This window comes from Callithrix jacchus, chromosome 2, assembly GCF_049354715.1.
Source record: "Callithrix jacchus isolate 240 chromosome 2, calJac240_pri, whole genome shotgun sequence".
NCBI classification, from domain to species: domain Eukaryota; kingdom Metazoa; phylum Chordata; class Mammalia; order Primates; family Cebidae; genus Callithrix; species Callithrix jacchus.
The window spans coordinates 22,134,282-22,147,860 of NC_133503.1; the positions used below are offsets into that span (position 1 = coordinate 22,134,282).

Below are 13,579 nucleotides of genomic sequence, written 5' to 3' on the forward strand. Positions count from 1 at the left end.
CTTGTCCTCTCTCTTGAATCTTAAAATCGTTTTGCCTTCCAGACACTTATGGTGTTTTTGTGCCATCCTCGTGTGTATTGTAGAGAGGTGGGGGTAAGGACTTCCGTTGAAGTTAAAGCTGAGTTTTAATTTCAATCATTTTTTTTAGACTGGGTCTCATTCTGTCACATAGGCTGGAGTGCAGTGACGAAATCAGGGCTCATTGTAGCCTTGACCTCCTGGGCTCAAGTGATCCTCCTGCCTTATCCTCCTGAATAGCTGGGACCACAATCATGAGCCACCATGGCTGGCTAATTTTAAAATTTTTTGTAGAGACGGGGGTCTTGCTATGTTTCCCAGGCTGGTCAATCTTTTTTTTTAGCCCTTTTAAAATTTGGGCATCCAAAGATTAAACTTGCTTAGAATTGCAAGTGGCCCTAAATTGCTTTATCAACACCACCTCCAGGAAGTCCTCACAGACATGAGAACTAACATCCTAGCATCTTCTTCTCCAGGATCTTCTCAACAGGTTTGCATCGTCAGGTTTCTAGTTAAGTATCTCTTGTGTTCCCATCCATCACTAATATATAATGGCACTGGCATCAGGACACTGTGTTCTTCCCGATTGTCATAAAACTGATGTACTTGCAGCCTTGCTTGAAAAGTTGTCAGTATAAATAAAATTAAATTCACATTTAGCATAATAGGGACTGACCCTGATGGATCAGGTCGTTAGAGTATGAAACATTCAATATGTCCTGGCACACAAATGTTAAATCACAGTAACACATTAATAAATACATAAATTACTTAAATATTTAAATAGCACGAAGGTCCATGACAACTTGAGAGCTGGAAAATATACATAAATTGGCTGATTGTTTCAATGGGTATTTAGCATTTAGTTATACAAATACAGCAAAGATACCATTTTGACCCTAAAAAATTTTTTAAAGCAAATCAGATAGAAAGTATCTTTTTGGGTCGATTCCATTTTGTCTTTAAACATCCTGCTTAGTATCTTCCGGTTTTCCTTCAAATTTTCATCCTGGGATTGGAACCTGGAAAAGAATGCCAAAAATCTATATGGGGTGGACACTGCAACAGCAAACTCTTCTTATTTCTCTTAACACATTATCTTGGGGAACTGGGTTTTGGGGATTTCATGCCAGAAGGCCCAGGTCTTCCTTATGTGGCCTGGAATTTGGCTGGTACCATGCATGTTTGCCAGAGGCTTTCTTGAGAGTTTTCTTAAGAGAATATCTGATTGTATTAATTCCTTGCTGAAAACCCAGTGGGTTTCAAGGCCCAGGGCCCCCAGAACAAGGTTCTCAGTCCTGCAAGCTTGCAAGTCCTCCATGCTCTGCCTCCTGGCTACCTCTCTCTCTTCTTTGCCTTCCTCTTTAGGAGGGCAGAACCCAGGTCTGTTTTCTTTCCTGCAATATCCCCGTGGCCAGCACAGTGTCCTGCATAACACAGGCACCAAATAAGTATCTGTTAGTGAATAAATATATGCTTCTGATGCTGGCAACTGGGTGCCGGCCACCCCATCCCCCTTTCCTCTCCAGCACAGCCCCTAATCATATCCCTGCACCCAGGTGCACTGAGCGTGGAGGTCTGGGCTGGGCTTTGAGGGCCTGCTCACCTAATTGCAGGGCACAGATGCCCATTCGCTCCAAGATGAGCTATAGTAGCGGTCCTGGGCCTGCACGCTAACGCTGGCATTTTTGCGGCAGATGATAGTGGCTGAGGTCTTGTCCATGCAGACTCTATCTTTCTGCAAAAGAGAAGGAAAGCTGTGAAAGCCCCTTGGCAACATAGTCACAGGGTAAGCAGAGCCTATTTCTGCAATGCATAATCTCCCAAAACAAACCCATCTTGGTCTTAGGGCACTATGCTTGCAATTCACAGGGGAGTGTGCAGAACTTGCACCACCTACTGGCAGACGCTCCGAATAGAGGTGCGGCTTTTGTGCTTTGTAAGCCCTTGAGGGAGAAATCATTTGGCCCAGCTTTCATCTTTCTAGCACAGTTGCCTTACCTGCCTCAAGTACCCATGGCCGGTCACCCAGTCCTGAGCTGATGGTGAGAGAGAGACAGATTTGCTCCAGCTATCCCTGAGATATTCAGAAATACCATATCCTAATCCTTTCATCAGAAAACTTGCCTTCAATTCCTCGCACTGCTTCTTTATAGCTGTGTAACTTCAGGAAAATGTCTTAGGTTCTCTGTGTCTGTTTCCTCACTTATATGTAGGGATAACAATAATGCCTACTTCACAGAATTGTAGAAGTTAAAGGTAAAACTCACGTCAAAGTCTTGGCAAGTCTTTAGCATATAGGAAGCACTCAATCTCACCTCTTAATCATACAGATCTTAAATAAGGAAAGTGCTTGTCAAGATGTAAAATAAAATTTAGGTAATATCTATTCCAGAATAGCCTCCTCACCTAAGTTTTTTTTTTCCCAGAGAGTAACTAACTTACTGAATTTCTACCACATGCTAAATGCTGTGCTGAGTTAAGGCTTTGCCAGTGATTTAAAAAGTGGGGTCAAAGGAGACAAAGGAATGTGTACAAAAGGGCCTCTAGAACCTTGCAATAGGCAAAATAATTCCTTGATGGCAATTTTTCCCAACCAGTCTTTCCTTAGCATTGGAAAAGGGACTTCTTAGAATATAAACCCTTCCAAAATGGACACCCATTTTGGAAGGCAAGGAAGCTGGAAAGCCATTGTCTTAGTCTTTATAAGTGTAGACATCCTGTTTAATAAAATAATTTTAGTATCTGGAACAGCCAGGAGCTACCCATTTTTTGGGCACTATCTTTCATGTTCTATCATTTGTTACATGCACTCGGTTGAAACAACAATTTTAGGCTTCTTGAGCCCAGGATTCCTGTATCAGGATGAATTCTGAGTGCCAAGATCCATGACCAACCAGACCAGAGAGGGTAGGGTGGTTAGGTACGTGGGCTAACTATCCAGCAGGTAGAGTCTGTATCCTGGTTTTGTCATTTCCGAGCTGGGTGACCTTGGGAAAGTCACTTAACCTCCATGAGTCTTCAATCACTTGTGAAATGATGAGAATACTACTGGTCACCCACCATCCTTTTCTTGGGGCTAGGTTACTGCCCAGTGAGCACATGGTGAGGGCAGAGCTGCTGACACCGACACAAAATTCCTGCATCAGCTACAGCTTTGCTTTACCTTGGCACAGTTTTTGGAAAAAAGGAAAACCCCTTTTCCACAAAAAAGGGAGTTTAGAAAACCAGAATAATACCAGCTACCTTTGTTGAGTTACTTTTGTAGGTTAAGTGAAATAAACATGGAAAACCCTTGGCACAGTTCCAGACAAATAGAAAAGTGCTAAAAAAAACAAGTAGTTATGCATCACATAATAACATCTCAGTCAAAGAAGGGTCACAGATATGACCAGTGGCCCTATGTTGTTATAATATTATATTTTTGCTCTATCTTTTCTGTTTAGATATACAAACTACTATGCTATAATTGCCAACAGCATTCATTACAAGAGCATGCCATTCAGATTTGCAGCCTGGGAGTAATATTCTATACCATAAAGCCTAGATGTGTAGTAGGGTATATACATCTAGGTTTGTGTAGGTACATCTTATACGTTTGCACAGTGATGGAACTGCATAACGACAAATTTCTCAGAATTTTAAGTGATACATGGATGTAGTTATTATCATCATTCATCTTCTCACTTTATGGCGGGCCTCCAGAAACGTGACCAAGGAATATACTGCCCCTGAATCACTTCTTACCTTTTCTCTCTTGCTCTTGCCCTGGACCTGAACGCAGAATGTCAGGGAGAAGTAGGAATGTGGTGTACTCCACGTGTCAGGGTACTCCCAGCTGACCTCCACCTGCCGAGAATTCTTTAATGGCTTCAGCTGCAAGTTCTTGGGTGGGTCAGGCTTGACTGTGGAAGAGGATAAACACCCTTTATTCTCCGAATAAGACTTCGGAGTTCAGTGGTTTTGGCTTCTGATCCCACTCGCACCTTTGACCACCTGTGAGTGAGTCCACTGGATACTTAACTTCTGTGAGCACCTGGCTGGCAAATGTGAGGCATCTCTGCTGCAGGTACTCATGCAGGTGCCTCGGGAAGGCAGTTGTTATCAATGGCTACATCTCAGATCCACAGTTATTGCAGGATCTGAGAGATGCTCAGAATCCTCATCACTGAAAAATCAGATGGGACAACCTCTGCTTTAATGGTTATGAGCCATGAATTGAAGGACCACCCTCTTTGTGCTGAATCCCTCACTTTGCACTGAGCATGGAACTGAGCTGAGCCTCTCCGTGAGGATGAGATAATAGATTTTCTATTTACTGCCCTTTCTTTTGTCTTTCATAGCTTTTGGTGCTGACATGTCTTGGAGCAGTTATAGTCAATTGTCTCTATGCTCAATTTGCTTGTTTATTCCAAGAATACTGAGCACCCATTATGTTCCGGCCACTGGACTATGCCTGAAGGGTACAGTAGTGAGTTTCACAAAGACTCCTTCCTCAATTAGGTCTTCTAGATAAGGGGAGGGGGAGACATGCTACGGGGTGCAGGCCTGGCACTGCTCCATGCAAAGATCACGGTTCCTAGCAGGTGCTTTGCAAATATGCTTTCCTCTGTTTTTAACACAACTGACATCTTTCCTTTTGGTGTCAGCTAAATGTCACCTCAGAGAGGCCTTCCTCGGCTACCCTATGTGAACTAGACCCCACCCACCAAGTACAAACCTTTATAAGTTTCGAAGCTGGTTTCATTACACTTTATCATGCTGCCTGGTTAATGAATAAATAGCAAAGGAAATGACTTATGGTGAAAGCCCTATCTGCCAATTAAAAAAAAAAATGGGTGTCCAATTTGGAGAGGTTTATATTCTGAGAAAGAAGTCCCTTTTCAAATGCTAAGGAAAGATTTGTTGGGAATAATTGCCATTAGTAGGGAAGCCCTGGTTCTGAATATGAATATTATGCTTGAGGGGCTCTGGGATTCATCATGGAAACTGTCCGGCAGCCGAATAGAAGTGCAGCAAAGAGCCTGCCTTTTCTAGTGGAGCAGATCTGGATTTGAACTGTTAGCTGTAAGATCTGAGATCTGGGGAAGTTGCTTAACTTTTATAAGACCCAATTTCCTTCTCCTTAAATGCAGATAATAGTATCTACATCGTATTTTTTTTTTTTGGATGCAGAATAAAAGAGATAATGCTTGTCAACCACCTACCCCAGTGCATGGGGCATTGTGAACATGTGACAAATGGTATCTTTCTTTATGGAGCACATATAATCATCCGACACTCACTGATGTCCCTGATGAAGAAGCTGCTGGTGTAGTTTTCATACTTGAGCTTGTGAACGGCATCCACCACGACCTCAATGGGCAGCCTCTCCTCAGCGGCTGGGCAGGCACTGTCCTCCTGACACTCCACCGAGTACTCATACTCCTTGCCGTCCGCTCTGACCCTCTCTGCAGAGAGCACAGGTGCTCCGCACATCACCCCTCGGGGGTCGGAAGAGCTGAAGTCAAAGACAGAAAGTAGCCTGTGTTACACACCGGGGAGAGATTTCCTAGTGGTTTTAGCCAGTGAGGCAGGTAAGGCCTCAACTGTCTGTCTGAGGACACAGTTTCTCCAACTGGGCTGATTTCTACCCAGAAGGAAAGAAACCACCTTCCCCAAGAGAAAGAACTTAGCTTCAAGAGCACTTATAGGTCTCTGGACTAAATAAATATGAAAGTTTTTTTTTTTTTTAGACCTAGAGTCCCTGATTATTAAACCCCCTTGTTAAAAACTTAAACTTAATTTTAAAATAATTTTAATTATAAAATCAATACACACTAATTATAAAAGTAAAAGTGATAAAGATGCATATAAAGGAAAGAAGGTATGTCTCCTTCATCCTAAACTGCTCTCCCCCGTTGAGGACGGGGAGGTTGCTGTGTCTTTCCAGACCTTTCTTTTGCTTTTTCTTTCTCTCTTGCTCTTGTTTTTTTAAGAGACAGGGTCTTGCTCTGTCACCCAGGCTGGAATGCAGTGATGGGATCAGACCTCACTGTACCCTCAAACTCCTAGGCTCAAGTAATTCCCTCCCTCTGCCTCCCAAGTAGCTGGGACTACAGGTGTGTGCCACTACACCCACCTAATTTTTAAATTTTTAATGTTTGTTGAGATGGGGTCTCACTATGTTGCCTAGGTTGGTCTTGAACTCCTGGCCTGAGGCAATAATTCTGCCTCAGCCTCCCAAAAAGCTGAGATTACAGATGTGAGCCACTTCGCCTGGCCAGAACTTTTTCAATTAATATTCAAGATAATCATATATCCACATTATATATACAATACACATTGTATATATTATCCGTATTATATGTCTCCACATTATATATATATATATATCTGCTATATATTTTACCTATAAATATACTATAGATTTTTTTTTTTATGAACTAGGATCAAATTGTATACGTATGATTATGTGACCATCTTTTTCCCCTCTGAACATATTAGGGGGAGCTCTCCACGGCAAAACATATAGGCTGGGTTATCCATTTCAGTGACTGCACATTAAGCCAGAGTAGCGTGTACTATGTTTTATTTAACCATTCCTCTGCTGATTACCAAAATAATCACACTGAACATGTGCATCTATGTCTTTATGCACTTGGAGAAACATTTTTTTAGTAAGCATTTTCCTTTTAAAGATGGGAAATTGAGACTCCAGTGCTTAATTTACTCAGTGAAATAATGGTAAAGCCAGGAGGCATGGGGTTTGCTCCATTATGCCACATTGCTCAGGAACTTAGGTGATGATTAACGTATGTCACATGGGGGTTAACGCATAGGCCTTGTATTTATGGAAATTGCTTTCTTAGGGAAAGTCCAAGTGCATTGGACCAAAGGGAACTTCAGGTTAGTGGTGTGAGCAGAAGTAAAAGGAGTTGAGGTGGCGCTGGGAAGATTTCGGGAGGCCTCATGGAGTGTTGGAGTCTACTTTAGGGATTCTAAGATCGACGTTCTGGAGCTCTTGTTTTTATTTTTGACTCAAGATGCAATTTTGACAAGTCCTTTGTAGCTTTGAATTCTCCTTTTATCCCTTTCTCTGGGGCTATGAGCCTTCAGGAAGCATGGCCAGACAATTTGGATGAGTGGGTTCAAACACAGCGAAACTATTCTCAGCTTCCAGTAACATCCTGCCCTAACACATACATTTATTCAAACGATTGTCCTGAAACTCCATGTTCTTTCTTCAATGTAGACAAGAAAGGGTGGTTGAAAAAATACGGGTCTAACTTTGCTTTTCCCCTTTTCACTAACCGACAGGTCACTGAGAGGTTGCCCTTAATTTCTTAATGAAATAGTTCTAGCAAAATTCTGAGAAACCAAAGCAGTTTCACTCACCCTCTGCTGCTTTTGACACTGAATGTCAAATCAGTACTGATTGTTGTCAGCCACCAGCAGGTGAAACGTCCAGAATAATTCTTGGCCTCACATCTTAGAAAGGTCTTATTTTTGGGTTCTGGATTTGAAAAGAACAAAAATTCAATATTTAGAGTTTTTTTCAGAAAGGTTTTGACTGTGATGAATCACAGGTTGCCAGATGGTACAGGGTGAAAGTCTTCCATGTGCTCCCTGTTGGGTAGCTCTGTAAGGATTGGGGGGGTCCCAGTAGGATGCTGATTCTGCAGAGTACACTACACACCTAACACACCCGATAGAGGCATTCATTTCTTCAAGGCTATCACCCCAGTGCAGAGTGATTTTCCATTAGCCATTAAATAATATCACTGTTATTTAAAGAAAACATCAGGCTAAGCATTCAGACTGACCCTGAAACTCTCCTAATACAAGATTTTGGTGGTTGATCATCCAAAGGGTCTGGGAAAGCAAAGAAAAATGGAGGTTGTGGTGGTTTCAATAAGAGACTTCGTGTTAACTCATGAACTACACTTATCATCACTTGCCTTTCCAATATATTTTTTTTAACTCTTGTGAGCAAAAGAGAAAATTGATACTATCTGAGAGCATAGAATTACCTTTCTGGTCCTTTAATATATCGGTGGACCAAACTCCGTCTTCCTTTTTGTGAAGCAGCAGAAGCAAATGGCTCAGAGCCTCGCCTCCTTTGTGGCAGGTATATTGGCCAGCATCTCCAAACTCTTTGACTTGGATGGTCAGGTTTTTGCCCGAGCCTAAGACCTCACTGCTCTCCTCCAAGGTCCAGGTGATACCATCTTCTTCAGGGGTGTCACAGGTGATAACCACCATTTCTCCGGGGGCATCCAGGTACCAATCCAATTCTATGACATAAACTGGAATGCACAGAAAGTAGAGAACCAGGCTGTAAGCTCCAGGAACTCTGGGACTATGATTTATTAACCCTTTGGTCATTCCCACTCCCTAAACACAACCTGGTTCATCATAAGTGTTCGGCAAATGCTTGCTGAGATGATCTCAGGGCATTAGACCCTGCTTGGGCTCAAGGTCATGGAAAAGAGAAACAAAGCCATCAATTCATTGACTGGAAGGCCACCTTTAATAACCTTTGGTTATTTAGTGGATGGAAACATCTTAACACACCAAAAACTGAAAATAGCACAAGACTCTTTGCCAAACGACTGGGGAAGAGAAACTTTTAGCACAATTTCAGTTTCATAGAGAATACATCAGGGTACAATACTTAGCAGAATAACTTAGTGGTTAAAAGCGCAGGGTGTCGAGAATGACTAACCAGGACTGAAATCCAGTCTCCACTAACCAGCTGGGGGATTTGGAACAAGGTACTTAATTATCGTGAGCCTCAGCTTCCTCATCTATAAAATTATAATAATAACAGTATCCACCATACATTTGATGGAGGATTAAATGGAAAAAAAAAGTATGTAAAGTACTTAGCACAGTGTCTGCTACACAGTAAATTCTGTGTTAATTATTGTTATTTGTAGACTGACAAGTCAGCCAACTGTATAGAGAAACTCTCTTAACAATTTTCCATGGCTATTTAAGGATTTAGTTCCCTCTGTTTCAAATTACCAATGGAAATGTTCATTCTCTCTGTATTTTTATTTTACGTGTCATACACTCCTAGGAAGCAGTCCAATAGATCTTAATCTTCCCATTTGATGAAGGAGGGTACTGAGGCCAAGGGTCTAAGCATGGTCACATCAAGTCAGAAGTGCAAGAGCTACAGCTCAGACCTTCTGTCTCTTGGGCTTTGGAAGGGATGCTTAATCCCAGTGTCTAAACTGGCCTTTGAAGAAAGGCTTAGTATAATATTTCAGAGTGTGTCATAGCAAAGCTTCCTTCATTTTTTTATCCATGCATAAATTATTAGTTGAATAGAATTGCTTAATATAGTAGTTCCCAAAGCATGATTAATGAAACACCATCAGCAGCATCACCTGGGGATCGGTCAGAAATGCAGATTCTCAGCTGCTGAATCAGAAACCTTGGGATGGGTTTAGGAGTATGGTTTTTAAGCTCTCCAGATGGTTTTGATGCCTGCTCAAGTTTATGAGCCACAGTGGTTAAGAACCTGGATTTTGCAGTGGCAGAGGTCTGGATTTAGAATCAGCTCTAGCCCTTACTCCAGTCTTGTGACCTTTGGCAAGACATTCACCTACTCTAAGCCTCAGTGTCATCATCTTTTAAATGAAAAAACCTATAAGCCCTTGCTTTAGAAGGTCAATATGTGGATTACATAAGCTCATTCACATAAGAGCTTAACGCAGTGCCCTTACATGCTTTGTAAATGGTGGTTCTTGTTTTTGGCCTCTGGATGTAAAGCATCGTAGAATATAAAGTTTTCACGTTGCATCAATTGGATTATAAGGACTGAATGGGTAACAAAAATAAGAGGTCAAAAGCGTTTGAGATCCAACTCTGGGGAAATTATTAGCTGTGCTGACATAAAACCATCTGTCACCTTTGGCTTTTTCTAGTTTTTCTTGTTCCCCTGACACCTGAACAGCATAGTTACTTTCCTGTCCCATCTGAGACTCGGAAGACCTGGAAGACGTTTGCTCAACAGCAGGGAAAACAGCTGCAGGAGGAAGGCTGAAGGGGAGCATCAGGAACCTGGTGCTTAGCCACCTTGCATTGTCTGCCCTCCTAAGTCACACCTCAGAGCGTTTCTCAACATTGATTTTCTGGAATTTCTGTGGCTTACCAAATCAGAAGTCACTAAGGGGCTAAATATGCCCGGGCCAAGGTTCCTGAGTTCACCAAAAATCCCAGGATTCTGGCATATTTCCCTGGCTCACGACTTTGCTTTTACTTAAGAGAGTGTTGAAACCTCTCAAACCCTCATGGAGAAGGTGTGGCTGGATTGCTGTCTTGCCAAAATGCTTGAGAAGAGAGGAGTGGTCCCAAATTTCTTTCAGGTACCCATTTCAAGATTGTACTCTCCAGAATATCAAAAGATTATTTCTGATAATCAGCTGAAATATTTTCATCCTAAATTTATGCCCATTTCCTCTTATTCAGCTCTATAAAAGACCCAGGAAAAAATTACTTCATGTCCCTGTAAAAACTTTTTCACAAACTTACGTGCACTGGCTTTGAAATGAGACAGAATTGGGATCAAGTCCCTGTTCCACCCTTACCAGGTATGTGACATTGGGCAAGTTACTTAATCTCTCTAGCCTCAGTTTCTAACATCTGTAAAATGGGATAAAGATGGTCTCTACTTCATATGGTTCTTGTGAGAATTAAGTGAGATACTAAACTTAATAAACATTAACTATTATTATTATCATTTTTTTGAGATGGAGTTTCGCTATTGTTACCCAGGCTGGAGTGCAATGGCACAATCTCAGCTCACCGCAACCTCTGCCTTCTGGGTTCCAGCAATTCTCCTGCCTCAGCCTCCCAAGTAGCTGGGACTACAGGCACGCATCATCATGCCCAGCTAATTTTTGTATTTTTAGTAGAGACGGGGTTTCACCTCGTTGACCAGGATGGTCTCGATCTCTTGACCTCGTGATCCACCTGCCTCGGCCTCCCAAAGTGCTGGGATTATAGGTGTGAGCCACCGCGCCCAGCCAACTATTATTATTATACAACTAAAGACAGTATTTGCAAACATTATGATGTTGGCTTCAGCGAGAAACATCTGAGGGTCTTTCAGGTGCAGCCAACAATCAGAATGCACATTTACTGAGTGTGAGATACTAGAAGGATAGGCAGGACCCCTTATTTTACCGTTAACTATTCTATAAGTCTAATAATTTTCATTGATCATTGGGGTAATAAATAGTATCTCTGGAATCATGAGAGGTATTATTTTAAACAACAAAAATAGTAATACTAGCTGATATTTACTTTCACTTTACTATCTGTTGAGTTGTATTCTGCATTCATTAACTCATTGAATAACCCACGTGGGAGGTGTCTACTTTGTAATTTACAGTTTACAGTTTGCAGTTTATAGCTGAGGAAATTCAGGATCAGAGGTAACCTAGCTCAAAGTCACATAACCACTAATTGACAGACATAGGATTTCAACCCAAGTCAATGTGAGTCTGAATCCTGTGCTTCCTCCAAAGTGACTGGTCAGAGGTAAGTCATCACGGTGCCAATTGGGATAGCAGTATCATGTGGTAGAACGAGAAATGAACACAGTTGTTCTACTTTGCAAATCCACCACAGCTGGTTTTTAGTAATACTGGAAAATTTCCTATCTCTTTTCCCATCATAGTGTACCAAGGGCATCCAAGGTGAAAGCCAAACAATGTAGATACTGTCAAGGTAGAAGAAGGAGATATGGCGTTGCGTGTTCCCAGAGTGATGGCTTTCTCTAGGAGGACCCAGTGCATGGTTGCCCATTTCAGTTTGATTTCCCACCAGTGGCTGCCCAAGAGTCCTAGCGTAGAAGTGGGGCCTCCATAGAGAAGAATGAGAGGCTGGTTACCATCTTTCTTCAGTTCCCATATGGCCACGAGGGGAGATGCTAGCAAAACCAGGGAAAACCAAGAGATGACCAGCCGCTGGTGGCACATCTATAAGGGAGAGAAGCCGGGGGAAGAGAAGGGGAAAAGAGAAGGAAGAGGAAGGAAAAAGAGAAGAAAAAATGTTAATAATTCTTGTTACCTTTGTGAACCATATACACATATTAGCTATTTTTTTTAAATAAAATCTTGATTCTCCCCTTTCTTCTCCATACTGTCAAGCAAATACTAAGCAAATGGCAGGAGTTCTAGGACAGTCTCTCGGGAAGAACATCTCCAAATAGAGAACCACAGGCTATCTGGGGCTCTGGAGCTGAAACAGACCTAAGGCAAACTGTCTGATAAAATCCTCTTATTTTTAAGATGAGAAACCTAAAGTTTAGAGAAGGAATGTGACTTTCTGGATCAACATCTAGCAGTTGTTTACTTAGTGCTTACTGCATAAAGAACACTGGGCTAGAAGCAGTTGAGAGAGAGAAAAAAGGGCTTACCTGGATCCCGCTTCCTAGGAGGAAATACTTTTACTCAGTGAATACTTATGAAGTCAGTGTGTTAAATGCCTCCCCTCCAGCTGGGGAGATAAGCCACACATCTGTACCACTGCAGCACAAGGCAGTGTGAGCTGGGATACCCAGAGCGGAAGGACTTGGGTTTGGGACAGGAAAGGTGATACAGAGGTGAACTTCCAAGGTCAGGCAACAACCTGGTCGCCAGCCCTTGCTGTAGGCGTTCAGCTTCTCTTGTTTAGATGACAATTTTTCCAAGTTTAAAGATTACTCTCTCCCACATAGAGAACCTAGTGGTTCTAAAGTTTAACTGTCAGGATAGCCTGGAAGCATTGCTACAACAGACAGCTGAGTCTTGACCCCAGAGAGACTGATTCAGCAGGGCTGAGGGCCTGATAATAGGCATTTCTAGAAAGTTCCAGGTGAAGCAGATGCTGCTGGTATTGGGACCACACCTTGAGAACCAGTGGTTTACCCATATTCAGGGTCTAGAACCCCTGAAAATCAAGGTGCTCATTGGGAAAAGACCATAATATATTGATATATCCACCATGAAATGATGAAATGCATAAGTTTGTGCTAAATCAGCCACCATCTGATATAGAAACCATTCTAGGTTATTATCCAGGGTTTGTGAAAATCCTCAGACTGCAAAATTACATGCCACTTACGAACGAGTAGAGATGATTATTGAAACATTCTGAAACAGCTCCATTCACCTTGCAGAACACCCATGGTCTGGAGGATAACATGGGTTCCGAAACCATTGTTTTAAATTTTATGAAGGACAGTGCTCAACTGTTTCAGTCAAATACCTTAAAAGTGAGCATTCCTGGGTTGGGTGACCGAATATTGACAAATCTCAGCTTTGTCAGAAATGCTGCTAACCTTAGGGGGACCTTGCTGTGTACCTCATTCCCTTATTATAAATTTGTGAGTGGCAGAAACAGGACTAGAAGTCAAGCCTTCTTGCGCACCGCTCAGTGCTGTCACCGCAGCATGGGGGTTTTAGGGGCATGGTTATCTCTTGAGTCTAGGTTATGACTGTGTTAAGTACTAGCTGCCACAGAGCACTGGTTAGTAGAGTCACAGGCTTGAAGTTAAACAGACATAGCTTGGATTTTGGTCCCA

General features: G+C 42.2%; 1 protein-coding gene and 1 non-coding gene across 2 annotated transcripts; one reads left to right on the forward strand and one right to left on the reverse strand.

Annotated features, from left to right (window-relative positions):
• Window positions 1-955: 955 nt before the first annotated feature.
• Window positions 956-11,993, reverse strand: IL12B (interleukin 12B). Its single transcript, XM_035277623.3, has 7 exons — window positions 11,906-11,993; window positions 8,031-8,306; window positions 7,396-7,513; window positions 5,304-5,518; window positions 3,766-3,923; window positions 1,625-1,756; window positions 956-1,040 (listed from the first exon to the last, which is right to left on the reverse strand). The coding sequence occupies exons 1-6, from the start codon at window positions 11,991-11,993 to the stop codon at window positions 1,625-1,627; spliced, it is 987 nt and encodes a 328-aa protein (XP_035133514.3). The 3' UTR covers window positions 956-1,040.
• On the forward strand, window positions 3,080-3,205 carry LOC118151965 (U4atac minor spliceosomal RNA). The gene has a single exon (XR_004740355.3). It is a non-coding gene; the product is annotated as a U4atac minor spliceosomal RNA (small nuclear RNA).
• Window positions 11,994-13,579: the final 1,586 nt, after the last annotated feature.